Consider the following 19,450-nt stretch of genomic DNA (forward strand, 5'->3'; position numbering starts at 1 on the left):
AATAAACAACCACAACAATCAATTATACAAAATACAGGTTCAATGAATAATATGAATAATACTATTAATAATATGAATAACATGAACATGAATACTACTACTAATAATGGTAATAATATGAGTAATATGAATAATAATATTAATAATAATAATAGTATGAATAATATGAATTATAATTTGAATAATATAAATAGTAGCTGGAACCAACAATACCAACAGCAACAACAACAACAACAACAACAACAACAACAACAACAACAACAACAACAACAACAACAACAGCAATATAATAATAATAATCAATATAACCAATATAGTCAACAACCACCACCACCACCACAACAACAAATCCAACCACCAACACCACAACCAATTAAAAAAATCACTACACCAATTGCACCTCTAACTCCCCCACCACAAACAGCAGCTAAAAAAGAAAAACCATCCAAAAGTTTAACATCTTATGTACAAAGAGCTTTTAAAGCAGCAGAGTCTCAAGAACAATTAAAAGAAATGCAAGCATTAATTAAAGAAAAAATTAGTAAAGGTCATTCAAATATCGATTGGGATAATGAACCATTACCAACATTGTAAGTATATAATTACAAATCGATATAATCATTTCTACAAATTAAATCTTTATTCTTTACTGACATTTTTTTTTTTTTTTTTTTAATATTAATTTTAGAATTAAAACGGTAAATATAAAAAGTAATGAAAAAATTTGGCAAGAAGATATGGTTCCACTTTCATTAAAAAATAAAAATAATAATAATAATAATATTAATAGTAAACAAGATAAAAAAAGAAAAGCAAATGCACAATCAACAGTTTTTGATTCACCAAATAGTCAAAATAAAAGGTTACAAAGATTTGGAGGTAATAGTAATTGTCAGTATGCTCCAGGTACTGGTAGTTATTCAATTGAAAAATTTGGACAAGGTAAAGATTTACCACCATTCGATAGTAGTACAGAATTGGATTGGGACACATTGACAATCAAAGGTACATGTACAGATTTAGAGAAACCATACCTTAGATTGACATCAGCACCAGATCCATCAACTGTAAGACCAGAGGAAGTTTTGAAAAAGACATTGGTATTCTTAAAAAAGAAATGGTTAGAGAAAGAGGATTACATCTATACTTGTGAACAATTTAGAAGTATTAGACAAGATCTCACCGTACAAAGAATAAAAAATCGTTTCACCGTTGAAGTCTATGAAACTCATGCTCGTCTTGCATTGGAGAATCAAGACTTGGGTCAATTTAATCAATGTCAAACTCAATTGTTCCAACTCTACAAACAGCCAGGTCTTGCCTCATCAAGTATGAGTGAATTCTATGCCTATCGTCTATTGTATAACATCTACCAAGACAACAGTACCGATATCACTAAAACCCTCACCGACATTGATAAGGATAAGTCGGGTGTTGGAAAGTTTGCCCATGTTCAACATGCACTCAAAGTTAGAACCGCCATTTACAATAACAACTATTGCTCCTACTTTAGACTTTGCAAAGATCCACCCAATATGGCCATATATTTGTTGGATAAGATCACACCACGTATACGTGTTCAAGCATTAAGAATGGTTTTGAAAGCCTATCGTCCAAACATTTTAATCTCTCAAATTATGGAATTAGGTTTCAAAAATGAAAAAGAGGCTCAAGAGTTTGTTGACAAAAACAAATTAATTTGGATCAATCCAAAACTTAAAAAAGAAATTGATGCAAAAGCCTCCTCTTCAATTCCTATTGAAATGCCAGTCGCTGTTGTTCATGCTGTTGATGGTCGTTGGTAAATCAATTTAAGAGACGACCTTTTTAATCATCTCTCTCTAAATTCTTCTCCAACCCCTTTCAACTGTGTGAGCAAACTTTTATGGCGTCTATAAACAAACCAATTTCAAATCAAGCATATATTTATGCATACCAAATTATTAACATTACCAGTTCTCACACACCAAACACTAAACTCTTTTTTCCTCCCCCCTCATCTCAACTAATTGTATAAATGAATAATACTACTAACCCCTTTCTCTCTTTTCTTTCTTTCTTTCTTTTTTTTTTTTTTTAATTTTTATTTTCTTTTAGCATATTTATTAAATATATTTCCTTTCGAACTAAATTTCAAATTCAATCAGAATTTTATTTACCAATTTGTAATTAAAAATAGTCAAAATAAATGAAGAATAAAAAAAAAAAAAAAATAATAATGACAATAATTAATAATAATAATAACATTTAAATTAAATAAAGAAAATAAACTCTTAGTTGGGTTTATAAAGTAATTTTTTTTTTTTGTTTTTTTTTAATTTTTTTATTCTTCATGTATAAGAAACTATGAATAGATTTTATTTTATTGTTAAAAAATAAAATAAATAAAAAAGGTAACAGCTATTAAATCTTAAAAAAAACCTTTTTATTTCTTTTTTTTTATTTTTTTTATTTCTTTTTTTTTATTTTTTTTTTTATTTCTTTTTTTTTTTTAAAATTTTTAATGAACACCATTTAAAGTTGGTGAAAAATTATTTGTTTGTGGTTTTAAAGGATTAACAATAGGTACATTAATATGTTGGATTGCCATTGCAACAATACTTGTCATATTAACTTCAGGACCGAAAACTTTGATTGGGATATGTAATTTATGACCAATTTCTCTCATATGTTGTAAACCCGATTGATAATTTGGACCACCTCTTCTAACGAAAATGGAAAGATTTGATTTAATGATATCATCATGATACTCTTTAATTGCTCTAATGATACCTTTGAAAGTGGCAGCCACATCAGTAAAATTAGCAATACCACCACCAATTAATAATGCTCTTGGTCTAGAATCAGGATTTCTGGTTGCCAATGAAATTAAAGTGCATGCATATTTATGAGTATCCTCTTCATTTGGATCACCGGAATATTCACCATAATTTCCAAGCTCATTACCAAAACCTAAATCAGCAACAGTGTCAGCATAGATAACAGAGGCACCACCTCCGGCAACCATTGCCCATATTCTTCCTTTTGGATTTAATAAAGTTAATTTCAAGGATGCACCTGTTTTTTCATCAATTTCATTTACATAGGTTTCCTCTGGATATAAACTTCTACCAAATGGTTGTGGAAATTGAACTGGTTCGCCATCAACTAACCAACGACCACCACATTTAAATGATGCACATTCATCAACTTCACCTCTTGCATCTAATGGATAAGGTTTACCTTCTGCATCTAATGTAAATGGATTCATTTCAATAAAATGGAATGATAAATCTATTATGAATTTTTAAAAAAATAAAATAAAATAAATTAATAAATTATTAAAATATTAAAATATTAATTATTAATTATTTACCATTAAATAATTTATAAACATTTCTAATAAAATCAATAACATATTCTCTATTTTGTACAGAAGAATCAATTATTGTATGTAAATCAAATTTATCAATTGATTCACCATATGGAATTTCAATTGAGGAGACTTTATCCCAATTTTCTTCGATTTCCATACCACCACAATTTGAAAATGAAATTCTATTTGATTCTCTTTCTGCAGTGATTGAAAGGTAGTATTCTTCGGTATGTGGTAAAAATGGCTCAACAATGAAATGAGTAACCAATCCTGATTTACCTCCAATTTCAACTGGTTTATTTATTTTCTCTTTAATGAATTTATCGGCTTCTTCCAAAGTTGCATTTAATAAAACTAAACCATTTTTACCTCTTTTTCCAAATAACATATCTGGTTTAACTACGAGTTTGGAATTGTTGACCCATATATTATCAATTGATTTCGATAATTCAATAAGAGTTGGTGTTGTTGGTGAAACTTGAATCATCTTTAAATTTAATTTAGATCCATTGCATGATAATGCAAAATTATTTTTAATAATATATTTTGTTGAATATTCTCTTAATTTCTTTCTTGCCATTTTTTTTTTTTTTATTATTTTAAAAATTTGAAACTATTGAAATTAATTAAACAAAATTTACCACTAATAAAAATTATTTATATATATTTTATGTGTATACAAATATATATTTTGAATAATAATAATAATAATAATAATAATAATAATAATAATAATATATAAAAAATATTAAAAAATAAATTAAATAAAAAAAAATAATTAAAATTAAAAAAAAAAAAAAAAAAAAGAAAAAGAAAAAATATAGTAATAATGGCGTTAATAATTATGAAATTTAATTTTTAATTTTTTTTTGGATAAAAATAAAACAAAATAAAATAAAAAAAAATTATTATTTATTATTAATTATCTATGGAAGGGAATATAAAAATGATAAATTACTATCGTTTTTGTGTGTATGTTGTATTGTGGGAAAAAAAAATAAATAAAAAAATTAAAAAAAAAAAAAAAAAAAAAAAAAAAAAAAAGAAAAAGGTGGTAAATTGGTAGATTAAGAATTTAGATCCAATATAATTATATAATTTTATTATTACCTTTTTTCTTTAATTTTAAATTTTATATACTAATAATAATATTATATTGGCCTTATGAATTTTAAAAAATAATAAAAAAAAAAAAAAAAAAAAAAAAAAAAAATTGCAGGTTAATTGATTCGTTTGAGTTTAAAAAAAAAAAAATAAAAGTTGAAATTATCCATAATTTGACTATTATAAGTGAAGTTATTTAATGTGTTTTAAAATTGAAAAGGTATGGAGTTATATTTTTTTTAAATTTTTTTTTTTTTCCAACTTTCAATACCAAATTTGTAGGAAATTTTAAAAAAGGAAAGAAAAAATAAAATAAAAAAACCAAAAATTTGAAAAGAAAAAAAAAAAAAAAAAAAAAAGGTGTGGTTGTGTGTATTTTTGATTTTTTTTATTTTATTTTAATTATTTTTTTAATTTTTGTTTTTTTTTTTTTTTTTTTTTTTCCCTTATTAGATAAAAACTAATCCAAATTGATATCTTTATTTAATAAGCAAAACAAGTCATTTATTTGTGTGCAATAAAATAATTTTTTAAATAATTTTTAATTTAAATTTAAAAAAATAAACAGTTTTAAAATTTTTTATTTTTTTTTTTTTTTTATTTTTTTAATTTTAGAATTATATATTTTTTTTAAACACATTTAAATTATTTACAATTAAAAAAAATAGGTAAGTTTTATACATACAAAAATTTAATACTATGAAAAAAAAAAAAAAAAAAAAAAAACAATTTTATGTGTTTTTTTTTTTTTTTAAAAATTAAATTTACATACACACTTTTTTTTTTTTTTTTTTTTTTAATTAAATAACAGTCAACAATCTAAAATATTTTTTTATTTTCCCAAACATTTTTTTTATTTTTTTTTTTTTTATTTTTTTATTTTTTTTTTTTAAAAAATTTAAATTTTTTTTTTTTTCAATATCAAAAGTGTCTGTTCACATAAAAAAAAAAGATTTTTTTAAACAAATTTGCAAATATTTTTAGGGGAAAAATTAAAATCACCAATTTCCCATCTAAATCAGAAAATAAAAAAAACTATTCCTCAATAATTTAATTTATTTTTTAAAAAAAAACCCTATGTATGTCATAGCAAAATTATATTAAAAAAAATAAAAAATTTAAAAAAAAAATGAATAATAAAATTTTGGAATTAATAAGGCTCCCTTCTATTTTTTTTTATTTAATATTTTCATTTTTTTTATTTTTTTAAAACAAATATTTTTTTTTTATTATTTTTTTTTTTTTTTTTTATAAATCGCAGTCACTGTTTTATTTTAAAATTAATTTAAATTTATAAAAACAAATATTTTTATTTATTTATTTTAATCATTGATAACCTAATAATTATTTAATTGTGAGTCATAACACAATAAAAATATCTATATAAAAATAAAATAAAAAAAAATATTCTCCATTCCTTTTTTTTTTTTTTATTATTTTTTATTTTTTTTTTTTTCAAAAATATTATCTGTACATAATATAATTATAAAATTCTAACAAATAATTTATTATTAAAAAAAAAAAAAAAAAAAAAATTAGTTTTTAATTTATTTAGAAAAAAAAAAATAATAAATTATTTGTTAAATAAATAATTTTATTATTTTAATAATATATAAAAAAATATATATATAAAGAAATGACAAATAGTAATTTTAATCATGGTAATCATGGTAGTAATTTACCAGCAAGGTTATTTACAAAACAATCACAGGCATTAATTTATAATTATAAAGAAGCAGCAGTCCAAAGAATGTTAGATTTTGATAATGTTTCACAAAGGGATACACCATCAGTGGGTGGGTTAATTCATCCAGGATCCGATGGTGGTATGTATAAAGCATTCTTTGGATTTAAAGAGTTGGTAATACCAGTTTATAATTCAGTATCAGAAGCATGTCAACAATGTCCAAATGCAGATGTATTTTTAAATTTTGCATCACATCGTTCAGCTTACCAATCATCGTTATTGGCATTAAGAGAACCATCGATTCAAACCGTTGTTATCATTGCAGAGGGTGTACCAGAGAATGAAGCACGTTCATTGATATCAATTGCAAAGAAATTGGGTAAGGTTATAATCGGACCTGCAACTGTTGGTGGCATTCAAGCTGGTTGTTTCAAAATTGGTAATACCGCAGGTACAATCGTTTATATTATGGCTTGTAAATTGTATAGATCAGGTTCAGTTGGCTTCGTTTCAAAGAGTGGTGGTTTGTCCAATGAAATGTATAATGTACTCTCAAGATGTACCGATGGTATCTATGAAGGTATCGCAATTGGAGGTGATGCTTTCCCTGGCTCAACACTCACAGACCATGCCCTACGTTATGAGAAATTGCCAGAGGTTCAAATGATTGTTATATTGGGTGAGTTGGGTGGATGGGACGAGTATGGAATTGTGGAGGCATTGAAAAAGGGTGAAATTACAAAACCAATTTGTGCATGGGTATCTGGTACTGTTGCAAAGATTTTCCCAACCGAAGTACAATTTGGTCATGCAGGTGCAAAATCTGGTGGTGAAACTGAATCTGCCGATGCAAAGAATAAAGCTTTACGTGAGGCTGGTGCAGTTGTACCAACTTCTTTTGAAGATTTCTCAAATGTTATTGCCGCTACCTATGCCAAACTTCAATCAAAGGGTTTGGTTAAACCAGTTGAAGAACCAACACCACCTGAATTACCATTAGATTTCAAGACTGCAGTTAAGGCTGGTAAAGTTAGAAAGCCAACATCAATTATCTCTACAATTTGTGATGATCGTGGTGATGAACTTTCCTATGCAGGTGTACCAATTAGTGAAGTATGTAAAGAGCAATATAATATGGGTGATGTGATTGGCTTACTTTGGTTCAAGAGAAAGTTACCACCATACGCTTCCAAGTTCTTTGAAATGTGTTTGAAACTAGTTGCCGATCATGGTCCATGTGTTAGTGGTGCTCATAATACAATCGTTGCTGCTCGTGCTGGTAAGGATTTAGTATCAAGTCTTGTTTCAGGTTTATTAACAATTGGACCACGTTTTGGTGGTGCCATCGATGATAGTGCTCGTGTATTCCAAGATGCAGTCGATAACAATTTACAACCATCACAATTTGTTGAAGGTATGAAATCAAAGGGTAAAAGAATTCCAGGTATTGGTCATTTAATTAAATCTGCCGATGAAATCGATAAAAGAGTAGTATTATTAAAAGATTATGCTTTCACTCATTTCTCATCAACAAAATATTTAGAATACGCATTGGAAGTTGAAAAATATACCCTTCAAAAAGCAAATAATTTAATTTTAAATGTTGATGGTTGTATTGGTGTATTATTTTTAGATTTATTACATTCATCCGGTTTATTCACTCAACATGAAATTAAAGAAATTATAGATGTTGGTTATTTAAATGGTTTCTTTATTGTTGGTAGAAGTGTTGGTTTAATCGGTCACGCATTAGATCAACGTAGAAATAAACAAGGACTTTATAGACACCAAGCTGATGATGTTCATTATGCCCTTTAAAATTTTAATAAATATAAATATAAAAATAAAAATAAAATAAAATAAAATAAAACCATTTTTTAATAATTTTATTTCATTTTATAATTATAATCCTTTTAAAAAGGTTTTTTTTTCATTTTATTAATTACAAAACTCAACTATAAAATATGGAAGAGGCTCACCAAATTTCCAACAATTTATTTCCTCAAAACCATATCAATTTTCAAATCATTTTGTTTTTTTTTAACTTAAGTATAAATAAAATAAATATATAAATAAAGGAATAAATATATAAATAAAGGAATAATTATAAATATAAAAAAAAAAATAAAAAAAAAAATAAAAAAAAAAACCAAAACAAAACGTAACCAAATTATATTATTTTTATTTTTATTTTTATTTTAATTTTTATTTTAAAATACTTTATTTCCTTTTTAGTAATTTTTTTGGTGGCTATTTGGCTTGGTACCCACTAGTGTTTAATTAAAATAAACACAATCTTTAATTATATTGTTTTGTCAAATTGACTATCCATTTTTTAAATGATTTAATCTTTTTTTTTTTAAAGTATAAAAAAAAAACACAAAATGGTGATTGGGTTAAATCAAATTAAAAAAAAAAAAATTATACTAAATATATCTAATAATGGGGTAATTTTTAGTATTTATTGTATTTTAATTTGGGTGATTGTGGGTTTAGATTTATTTTAATTTTTTTTCTCATTTTATTTTATTTCATTTTATTTTATTTTATTTTATTTTATTTTTTTCTAAACAATTAAAAACAAATTAATAAATTGCATACTTGAATAAAATACCTGGTAAAAATAAAAATGTAAATGACAAATTAAAATTTATAATTAATTTTAAAATTTGTAAGTAAATCATAAATTCTTTAAGAAATGATTTTACCAATTAATATAGAATGGTCACGATGTAATCTATGGAGTGTAATTATTAATATTTTTATTTTTTTTTTAAAAAAAAAATGCCAAATTAATTTACTAACTTGTTATTTGAAATTAAATTGTTATTATGAATTTTAGTGATTTTTATCCTTCTAATTTTTTTTATTTGGTGTTGACTGCTATATACCTAGTTTAATGAATACATCTAATAAACTTCCAAAATAGGTAATATCCAAATAAATAAAACTTATTGGTATTGTTGTTGAATTTAACAATAATAACTATTAATTATTTCTGATCCTGTATACCTACTACCTATAGTATAAAAGTGGGGATAAAAATTGTGTTTAAAATATAAAGTATTTACATATTTATAAAAATATTTTAATAAATTAATAAGAGAAAATTTAAATCAATTATAAATTATTTGAATTTTCTTTAAAAGATATTTTTATTTTATAATTATTTTAAATCGTAATAATAATAATAAAAATAAAAAAATCTATTTAAGGGAAAAAAAAAAAAAAATATTTTTTTTATAATTCAATTAATTATTAAATAAAAATAAAAAATAAAAAATAAAAAATAAAAATATATAAAATTATTTTATTATTTTTTTTTTTCTGTACTAATAATCAACTTTATTCAATTAAAAAATAAATAAATAAAAAAATGAAATTCTTAACTGTCTTATTAATTGTAATTGTTGTATTATCATGCTTATTTTCAACATCATTGGCAACCACCAAAGCTTCAATTGCAAGATGTGATGATTGTAAAAATGCATTAAGAACTGTTGATTCAAAATTACCAGGAAAAAGATCAAGAGAACAAATTGAAAATTATCTTCAAGGAGCTTGTCAACAAGCTACTGCAATTGTTCCACTTCCTGAATTACCTATTTCACTCCCAGTTCCAATAGTAAGTAATTTTTTTTTTCTTTTTTTTTCCTATTTAATAATAAATTTAATATTAATTAATTATTTTAATGAAAAAAAAAAAAAAATGAAAAAAAAAAAAATTATAATAATAATAAAGTGTTCATTAATTACTGCCCATCGTAGTGAATTAGTTCAAGGATTAATTGAAAGAAAAGAATATACTTCCATTTGTAAAAATGCTAAATTATGTTAATTTTTATATAAACTATATATTTTATAATTATTATCCAATAAATTCTCAATTTTATTCCCTCCTGTTGTTCTTCAAAATAAAAAAACAATTGAAAAAAATAAATGATAAATAATTAAATTCTAAAATAAAATTTTTGATTAAAAAAAAAAAAAAAAAAAAAAAATTCAACAAATAGAATGCATTTCATTTTTTTTATATGATTGGGTGCTCTCTATTTTTGTATACCAAATTCAAATTAAAAAAAAAATAAAAAAAAAAATAAAAAAAATGAAAATATTTTTTTTTTTTTTTTTATTTTTTTGTTTCAGATTTGGATGTTTTTGTTAATATTTACGTCGCAATTAACCTAAAAAAAAAAAAAGTTAAGTGTTTTTTTGATCACTTTACTTTCACCTTTATAATTTTTATTAAATTGTAAAGTGTTGTGGAGTGAATTTTTATTTTTTTTATTTTTTTTTAATCTTTTTCCTTTTTTTCCTTCTTTTTTTTGATTACTAAAATAATTTAGTAAAAAAAAAAATAATAAATGGAATTTTGATACCAAAATAATTTCTAAAAAAAGGAATTGGAAATATCTTGCACTTGGCAATTAACTGAAAATTTTTTATTTTTTAATTTTTTTTTTTTTTTTTTTTTTTTTCAATTTTTTTAATTTTTTTTAATTTTTTTTCTTTTTTTTTACTTAAAAAATTTTTCTAATTTTTTTAATTTTTTTTTTTTTTTTTTTTTTTTTTCATTTAATAACTCTCGAGAATCGTTAATATATTTATAATTATATTTATATATATATAAAATAAAAAAAAAAGATTTTTTTTTTTTTTTCTATTTTTTGTTATTTTAAAGTTTATTTATTCATTTTAATAATATTTGGATAAATTATTATTTTTTTGTTTTGTGTATTACTGTATTTTTTAAAGAGAAAAATAAAAAAAAAAAAATTTTGCATTCGCTCTTTTTTTTTTCGTTTTTATAAAAATAAAATATTAAAATCATTATAAATCATATATAAATATAATAATAATAAATAGTATATTATGGAAGTTGCAGATAGAATGATGTCAAATGGCGTCGATAACGATAGACGTAGTTCACCAAGTCCACACAGAGGTAATGGTGATATGAACAATGGAAATGGAAATGGAAATCGTGACAGCAGGGAACGTTCACCACCAAGAGGTAACAGTAGAGAACGTTCACCACCAAGAGGTGGATCACCAAACAGAGGTGGTTCTCCAAACAGAGGTGGTTCTCCAAATAGAGGTGGTTCACCAAATAGAGGTGGTTCTCCATCAAGAGATGACAAAAGACGTTATGGTAATGGTGGTAATGGCGAAACTAGAAATAGATTAGCAAATGTAAGTTAAAAATAGAGTAATAATTATTATAATAATAATAATAATAATAATAATAATAATAATAATAATAATAATAATAATAATAATAATAATAATAATAATAATAATAATAATAATAATAATAATAATAATAATAAAAATAAAAATAATAATAATAAAATTAAAATATACTTACTGATATTAATTTAAATCATATGACATAATTATATCTAATTTATTTTTAATTACTATTTATTATTAGACTGCTTCACCAAGTAATGTGTTGGGTGTATTTGGTTTAGCACCACAAACTGAAGAAAGAGATTTAAAGGATGAATTCTCAAGATTTGGTAAAATTGATCATGTTGATCTCATTATGGACAGAAAGACTGGTCGTTCTAAATGTTTTGGTTTCGTTTACTTTGAAAACAAAGAAGATGCTGTCAGAGCCAAAGAAGAATGCCAAGATTTAGTAAGTACAAATTATTAAAAAATAATAGAAAATAAAAAATAATAGAAAAAGTATAAATTCTAATGGCTTTTAATAATTCTTTATAGCAATTACATGGTAAGAGTATCCGTACTGATTTCTCTGCAACCAAGAAACCACATGAACCAACTCCAGGAAAATATTTTGGTAATCCGTAAGTTTTAAAATTTTTTTATTTTATTTTTTTTTTTTTAAAAATTTATTCTTCTCTAACAATTTTTTATTATTTTATTTTTTTTATTTTTTTTTGAAAATATTATAGAAGATACGACTCTAGAAGATCTCCACCAAGATTCTCACCATACGGAGGTGGTGATAGATATGGTAGAGGTGACTATGGCGGTAGAGGAGGTGGTGGTGATAGATATGGTAGAGATGATAGAGGCGGTGATAGATATGGTAGAGATGATAGAGGTGGTGACAGATATGGTGGAAGAGACGATAGAGGTGGTGACAGATATGGTGGAAGAGACGAAAGAGGTGGTGACAGAGGTGGTGACAGATACGGTAGAGACGATAGAGATAGACACAGAGAAGATAGCAGAGATAGATACAACGATAGAGGTGGTGACAGATACAACGATAGATTTAGAGATGAAAGACCAAGAGATAGTTACAGAAGATAGATTGATAGAAAATAATTTCGAGATTAAAAAAAAAAAAAAAAAAAAGGTAATTAAAATTTTTAATATATTATTATTTTTTTTTTTCTTTTTTTGAAATTTACTAACATAACATCAGATTTCGTTTTTTTTTTTTTTTTCTTTAAATTCTCTTTTCAATCTCTCTATTTTTAATTATTAATTTCTTTTATTTTTAACAGCATCCTTTTTTTTTTTCAAACCAATACCAATTTGCTATCATTTAGCCCTGTTTCTATTATAATGTCCACCCATGTTCCTTAATCCCTTTTTGCAACCTAAACAAAAAAAAAAAAACAAAAAAAAAAAAAACAAAAAAAAAAAACAAAAAAAAAAAAAAAAACTTAAAATTTAAATACAAATACTTCAAAACAAAAGAACATTCAAGTCTTTTGAAACTTTTAATAAAAATCATTGAACAATAGTAGTTAGTTAGTTAAAGTTATTCACTTCAAGAGGAGGAAATTTAAGAAATTCATCTCGACGAAGGAAATTCAAATCTTTTTTTTTTTTATTTTTTTATTTTTTATTATTTTGAAAACTTAATATTAATCCACTTTTTTTTTAATGGAGTTTATAAGAAAAAAAAAACAAAAAAACAAAGAAACATAAAAATAAAGAATAATAAAGAATAATAAATAATAGTGAAAAGATGAAGATATGAATAATTAAACCAACAAGATTATGAAATTTAGATGAATTTTTAAACGATCAAATCATCTCGTTAATTTGAAATGATGTCCCTTAGTGCCGATAATGAATTTTAAAAAAAAAAATAAAACAAAATAGTAATAATACAATTTAACAAATTTGTATATGTACCAAATCGAATTTTTACAAATTATAAAACCTTTTAACTGTATTCTTTTGGATCCAAGATTTTAAAGCTTTTTTTTTTTTTTTTTTTTTTTTCTTTTTTTTTTTTTTTGGTCCAAGATTTTATTTTAAAAAAATATTGGAAATAGATCTCGTTGGTAAACATAAAATATTACTAATTTGTAACCATAAAAATATATATATATATTTTTTTTTTTTATTTTTTTTTATTTAATTATTTTTAAAATTTAAAAATAAAAAAAAAATTGGGTGTGGGTAGTAATAATTACAAATCCAAATCTCAGATCGAGTTATTATAGATTCAATGTCATTATGATAATAGCAATTAAAAAAAAAAAAAAAAAAAAAAAACAGAACATAAAAAATAAAAAAAATAAAAATAAAATTTTTTTTTTTTCACACACAAACCATCACACCATGATGTCAATTTTATTTTTTTTATTTTGGAATTTAAAATTTTAATTTTAATTTTTTTTTATTTTTTTATTTTTTTATTTTTTTTTTACAACAGATAGATATAATTTTTTTTTTATTACCCCTTCACGAATCCATAAAATATTAAAAATAGTCTATATAAAAATAAATCAATATAAATAAATTCAAAACTTGGATATCAATTTAAATTTCATTGTTTTTTTTTTTTTTTTTTTTTTTTTTTAAATTTATTTTTTTTAATTTTTTTATTTTTGATTGGCCAACGTCATTGTTTTATAGTTTTGTTTTTTTTTTTTTTATTTTGTTTTTTTTTTTACTGTAATCTTTCATCCTAAAATTATTTTTACATTTTATTAAATAAAAAAAAAAAAAAAAAACAAAACTACAAAAACTATTTTACTTGTTTTTTTTTTTTTTTGTTTCTTCTTGTAATTTATTTACTTTTGGTAATAGTTTATTTTTAATTTTTTTTTTTTTTTTTGGTTAACATTTTTCATTCATTCATTTTTTTTTTTGGTTTATCTAAACAAAAAAAAAAAAAAACTAAAAATAAAAATAAAGATAAAAATAGAAATAATAATTAAAAAAATAATAATAAAAAAAATCAAAATCAAATGATTAGTAGTGAAGATTTTAATTTATTACAAGAACAACTTATTTCACTTAAAAGGGATAAATATGAATCAAGTGAAAAAGAAAAGAAACTTCAAAATGAGATCAAACAGTTAAAAGATCAACTTGAGGAGGGTTCAGGAAATAACAGTAATAATAATGATAGTGCAAAAAAGAAAGCAACTTCCTTTTTTTCAGATGTAGTTGCTAGAAAAGGTAAAATGAATGAAATTCAAGATGAAAATGAACATTTAAGAAAACAAATTCAACAAAATACAATTGTACATCAAGAACAATCTGATGCATTAAAACTTAATATAAAATCTTTATTTGAAACTAATAGTCAATTAGAAGATCAAATTTTATTATTAAAAAAAGATTTAAATACATATGTATGTATATATTATTTACTCACCAAAAAAAAAAAAAAAAAAAAAAAGAAATATTTATATATTTATATTTATATTTATGTTATTATAATTATTTAATATATACATATATATATATAGATAATTAAAGGTGAAGATCAACAAAATTTAGTAAGAAAATTACAAGTTGATTTAGCAGAATCACATTGTACCAATGAAGAACTTGAAAATAAAATTAAAGAATTATCTTTAAATAATAGTATTAGTAATAATAATAGTGATATTGGTAGTGAAGTTGGTGATTGTAGTAGTGTAAATGGTGCAAACAATATTAATAGTGGTGTTGTAACATTAGAATCAATCATCCAAGTTTTAGATAGTTTATCAAGTGAAGAGGATGTAAAAGAAAAGATTACTGAACTTTTTAATTTAAAACAACAAGAACAACAACAACAACAACAACAGCAACAGTCAATTAATAATACTACTACAACACCACCATCACCTGTAACACCAAAAGAAATTATATTTCATCCATTAGGTGAACCAGAATATAATCCAGATAATGAAAAAGAAAAACAAAAATTAAGAGATACAATAAAAAATTTAATGGAACAAATTAGAGAGAATGATAGTAAATCAATAAAGACTGTAAATGATATAAAGGAGTCACAACAAATCAATGAACAATTATCACAACAAGTTACACAATGGCAAGATAAACATAGACAATCCGAGATTAATCGTGTTAAAATCGAAGAGAGATTAGAGAATGAATTAAAGAGATTAAAAGAGGAGCAAACATTAATGGAACAACAAAAACAACAATTAATTCAAGAGAATCAAGATATTCATCAAGCATTACAAACCTCTTCAAAGAAATTTGAAAAATCAATTGAATCAGTAGATGAAGCATTACATCAACAAAAAGAGAAATTTGAAAAACTATTACAAGAGAAACAGCAAGAATTGTCACAACAAAAGTTACATTTTGAACGATCCCTAAGTGATTTAAATGATAAATCTGATATTTTCAAACAATCAAGAGATGAATATTTGACAAACTATAATCAATCAATTGATGAAATTAAAATTAAAGATCAAGTGATAGCTTCAAAGGTGATGGAAGTCGATCAATTGAATCAAAGAATCAAAGAATTTGAAAGTACTTCAATCGATGAAAGAAATCAATCAATTGATTTATTATCACAATTGGAGGATTCAAAGAATTCACATAATGAATCATTAAGTAAATTGAAAAAACTTGAAGAGAAATTAGTATTGGAGAGATCAAATTTCGATTCTTTAAATCAAAGATTTAATATCATTACACTCGACCATAATGATTCTATTGAACGTACAAAACAAGTTGAAAAGCAATTAATTGAACTTGAAAATGAAAAAGATTCTTTAAAACAAACTAATCAATCACAATCTTTACAATTGACAGAGTTTGATGAAAATCTTACAAATCTTAACCAAACTTTACAAGAGAAGCAACAATTAATCCAATCACTAGAGTCTGAATTAAAAGAGAAGTCTGATGCTTTAATTACATTTAAAGAGTTACAAGATCAATTGGAACTTTTAAATTCAAATCTATCAGAAACAACTTTAAAACTTGATGAAGCAACATCTCGTCTTTCAATTTTAGAACCTGAATTTGAAAAAATAAAACTAAATTATGATGAAGCTTGTATTAAAATCACAAAATTAGAAGTTTCTTTAGTTGATTTTGAAACTGAAAGGAAAATAGCTGAAAAGAAAAATGTTAAAATGATTAAAGATTTGAAAATGGAATTATCACAATCTAGAGATTCCTTTAATTTATTATCACAATCTTCAAGTTCAATTGGTGGTGTTGCATCTGGCCAATTAACTCCAAACGGTACAAATAATGGTGGTGGTGGTGGTGGTAGTGGTCAAAATACTCCATTACGTGGTTCAAATGGTAGTATTTCATTACCATCAACGCCAATCGTAACACCAATTCAATCAAGACATCAAAGAACTGCATCAAGAGATTTCCAATTATCATCACCAACTTCTAATAATAATAATTTCGCTTATACATCTTCACCAATTAGTAATAAGCCACCATTAATACCATCATCACAATCATCAAATTTCATTAATAATCATGCATTAAATGGTGGTGGTAATAATAATAATGGTATAAGTGATATTCAACTTAGAACTGATTTTGAATTAATGGGTAAAAAATTAGGTGAACTTGGTACAGAAAATTATAAATTAGATGAAAGAAATAGAACATTAGAATTAAAGAATAGGCAATTAACAGAAGATTTGGAAAAGAAATCAAATGCAGTTAGATTATTAGTTTCAAAAACTCAACTTGGTAAAGCAACCTCTGAAGAAGAAAAAGCTAAAAAATTAAAAAGTGGTGGATTTATGGGAAGTTTTTGGAGAAATAATGATCCAAAGATTGCTGCTGAAATGGTCGAAAAAATGGAAGTTATGTTACAAGAGAATGTTCTTAAAAATTTCCAACTTTCAAATGATTTAGAATTATTAGGTACTGAAACTGGAAAATTAAAATCTCAATTATCAATTTATGAATCAATTTTAAAAGAAAATAATATCGAAAAACCAACTTTTAAAAATTTACATGAAAATTTAAAACCAAATAATTTTGAAAATAATAATAATAATGATGATAACTCAACAACAGCAACCACTACTTCAATTCAAATTGGAAGTGAAGAAAATTATAAAATTTAATTATTATTATAATATTTTAAAATAAATTAAAAAAAATAAATAAAAAAAACTATATATATTATATATTAAATTAAAAAAAAAAAAAAAAAAAAAAAACCAATTTATTTTTATTTTATTTTATTTTAATTTAATTTTAATTATTAATATTATCATTTGAATTTGATTTCCAAATTTTTAATAAACAATCAGAACCAGTTGTTGCTAATAAATTTTTAGTTGGATGATGTGATATACTAATAACTTCTTGATCATGAATTTTAAATTTATTTAATAATGAACCAGAATTGAAATCAAAAGTATAGAGTATATTATCTTCATCAACTGCATATAAATAATTTTGAAGTGGAGATAAAGTGCAAACCAAGAAAGTTTTTGAATTTTCACTTGTAAATGTTTTACTAATAGTTTGAGATTTCATTGAAACTATTGAGATTTGAGAAGAATTACAAACTAAAAGGAATTCAGGATTCTTTAGCAATATAGTGATTGAACGAATTGAAATGTCTCTAACTGTGACAACACTTGTTGGAGTGATAGTTTGCAAACAATCTGATGATTTTGCATCCCATATTTTAATTTTACCATCACTTGAACATGATATAACTCTATCTTCATCATGATTGAAACAACAATCATTCACAAACGATTGATGACCTCTAAAGATTTTCAAAGCCTTACCCGATTTTAAACCATGAATTTTCAAAGAGGAGTCAAAGGAACCACTTAGAATTTGTGTTGAATTCCTTGAGAATTGTAAACATGTCACACCATTCGTATGAGCAGGTTCGAATTTTCTTAAACATTTACCACTCTTTATTTGCCAAACTTTGATTTTATTATCCAATGAACCCGTTGCTAAGAACTCGCCATCCTTTGAGAACGCAATGCAAAGTATCGCATCATCATGCATCATAAAATCGTCATTTGATTGATAGGCTAAACTCTTTGATAATTTACCAGTGTTGTAATCCCAAACCTCTATAAATCCATCCATACTACCCGTTAAAAGATATTTAGAATCTGGTGAGAATTTAATTGTCTCTGGTTTATTCTTATTATTAAATTTAATTGTTTTATCTAAAACAGTTGTTATTTGTTCCTCTTCTGATTCAATCTTTTTAAATGGTACCTCACCTTTAAATAAATCAAATTCCATACAATCATCTGGTATTATACCTTGATGTTTTTGCCAATGTAATGATTGTGATAATAATGATAATAATCTTGATGATGGTACTGTTATAATTTCATTATTTAATTGTTCAATTAGTTGTTTTCTTCTTTTTTCTGTTGTTATACCATATTTATAAAACTTATAATATATATATATTAATAAAAAAAGATAAATTTTATATTATATTATATTAAAAACATACATCTCCTAAATCTATATATTCTCTTTGTAAATGATTTTCTAATTTTAAATATCTTTCTTGTTGATTTAATTTCATATAATTTAATGGTTCAGTTTTCCTAATTAAATATTTACAAAGTTCATATTCCTTTAAATGTAATAATTCTACTATATCTTTTTTTTTTTTTTTTTGGTTAATTAATAATAAAAAATAAAAAAATAAAAATTAGAATTCAAAATATTTGAATAATTTATTAATTTTCCTATATTTTTATATATATACTTGTTCATAAAGATCCATTAATAATGTAGTTGATAATCTTAATGTTGATACAACAGTTAAAACACTATCCCAATTACCATTTTTAACATCATTTAAAAATGTTTCTTTACTATCAACTGCATTTAAATTTATACCTGTTTCTTCTTGTAAAGCTGTTAATGAATTACCTAATGAATTTTCTTTTAAAAATTGTAATATTAATTTAATTACACTAAATTTTTTTTTTTTTTTTTTTTTTTTTTTTTCTTCAGTTAGTAAAGGGTGATAATTAAATTTAAATTTAATTATTAAAGTATATTTACTCTTGTGATTGAATTTCAATATTATGATGGGTAGTTGATGTGGGGTTACTCATTTTCGTTGTTCAATA

The 19,450-nt window shown here is 23.2% G+C and overlaps 7 protein-coding genes across 7 annotated transcripts in view; 5 read left to right on the plus strand and 2 right to left on the minus strand.

The window, feature by feature from the left end:
• The window catches only part of DDB_G0278339 (hypothetical protein), a gene marked incomplete at both ends in the record, with an annotated part of 2,246 nt that extends 441 nt beyond the window's left edge, over window positions 1-1,805 (plus strand). Inside the window, 2 exons of the mRNA XM_637207.1 lie at window positions 1-590; window positions 689-1,805. The exon at window positions 1-590 is cut by the window's left edge and continues 441 nt beyond it. Of these exons, the coding sequence (XP_642299.1) occupies window positions 1-590; window positions 689-1,805 (1,707 nt within the window). The remainder of the gene's footprint in view (window positions 591-688) is intronic.
• Window positions 1,806-2,500: 695 nt separating this feature from the next.
• DDB_G0278341 (hypothetical protein) lies at window positions 2,501-3,935 on the minus strand (the record flags this gene model as incomplete). The annotated part of the gene is made up of 2 exons (XM_637208.1): window positions 2,501-3,273; window positions 3,356-3,935. 2 exons carry the CDS (start codon window positions 3,933-3,935, stop codon window positions 2,501-2,503), a joined length of 1,353 nt encoding a protein of 450 aa, XP_642300.1.
• Window positions 3,936-6,095: 2,160 nt separating this feature from the next.
• Window positions 6,096-7,964, plus strand: acly (ATP citrate synthase; the record flags this gene model as incomplete). Its single annotated transcript, XM_637210.1, has 1 exon — window positions 6,096-7,964. One exon carries the CDS (start codon window positions 6,096-6,098, stop codon window positions 7,962-7,964), a length of 1,869 nt encoding a protein of 622 aa, XP_642302.1.
• Window positions 7,965-9,522: 1,558 nt separating this feature from the next.
• Window positions 9,523-9,984, plus strand: DDB_G0278347 (hypothetical protein; the record flags this gene model as incomplete). Its single annotated transcript, XM_637211.1, has 2 exons — window positions 9,523-9,771; window positions 9,889-9,984. 2 exons carry the CDS (start codon window positions 9,523-9,525, stop codon window positions 9,982-9,984), a joined length of 345 nt encoding a protein of 114 aa, XP_642303.1.
• A 1,034-nt stretch (window positions 9,985-11,018) lies between these two features.
• tra2 (RNA-binding region RNP-1 domain-containing protein) lies at window positions 11,019-12,434 on the plus strand (the record flags this gene model as incomplete). Its single annotated transcript, XM_637212.1, has 4 exons — window positions 11,019-11,339; window positions 11,581-11,790; window positions 11,877-11,962; window positions 12,071-12,434. 4 exons carry the CDS (start codon window positions 11,019-11,021, stop codon window positions 12,432-12,434), a joined length of 981 nt encoding a protein of 326 aa, XP_642304.1.
• A 1,901-nt stretch (window positions 12,435-14,335) lies between these two features.
• On the plus strand, window positions 14,336-17,443 carry DDB_G0278351 (hypothetical protein; the record flags this gene model as incomplete). Its single annotated transcript, XM_637213.1, has 2 exons — window positions 14,336-14,725; window positions 14,843-17,443. 2 exons carry the CDS (start codon window positions 14,336-14,338, stop codon window positions 17,441-17,443), a joined length of 2,991 nt encoding a protein of 996 aa, XP_642305.1.
• A 133-nt stretch (window positions 17,444-17,576) lies between these two features.
• Window positions 17,577-19,435, minus strand: smu1 (WD40 repeat-containing protein; the record flags this gene model as incomplete). The annotated part of the gene is made up of 4 exons (XM_637214.2): window positions 17,577-18,755; window positions 18,820-18,969; window positions 19,081-19,291; window positions 19,383-19,435. 4 exons carry the CDS (start codon window positions 19,433-19,435, stop codon window positions 17,577-17,579), a joined length of 1,593 nt encoding a protein of 530 aa, XP_642306.2.
• Window positions 19,436-19,450: the final 15 nt, after the last annotated feature.

This window comes from Dictyostelium discoideum (assembly GCF_000004695.1).
Source record: "Dictyostelium discoideum AX4 chromosome 3 chromosome, whole genome shotgun sequence".
NCBI lineage: Eukaryota > Evosea > Eumycetozoa > Dictyosteliales > Dictyosteliaceae > Dictyostelium > Dictyostelium discoideum.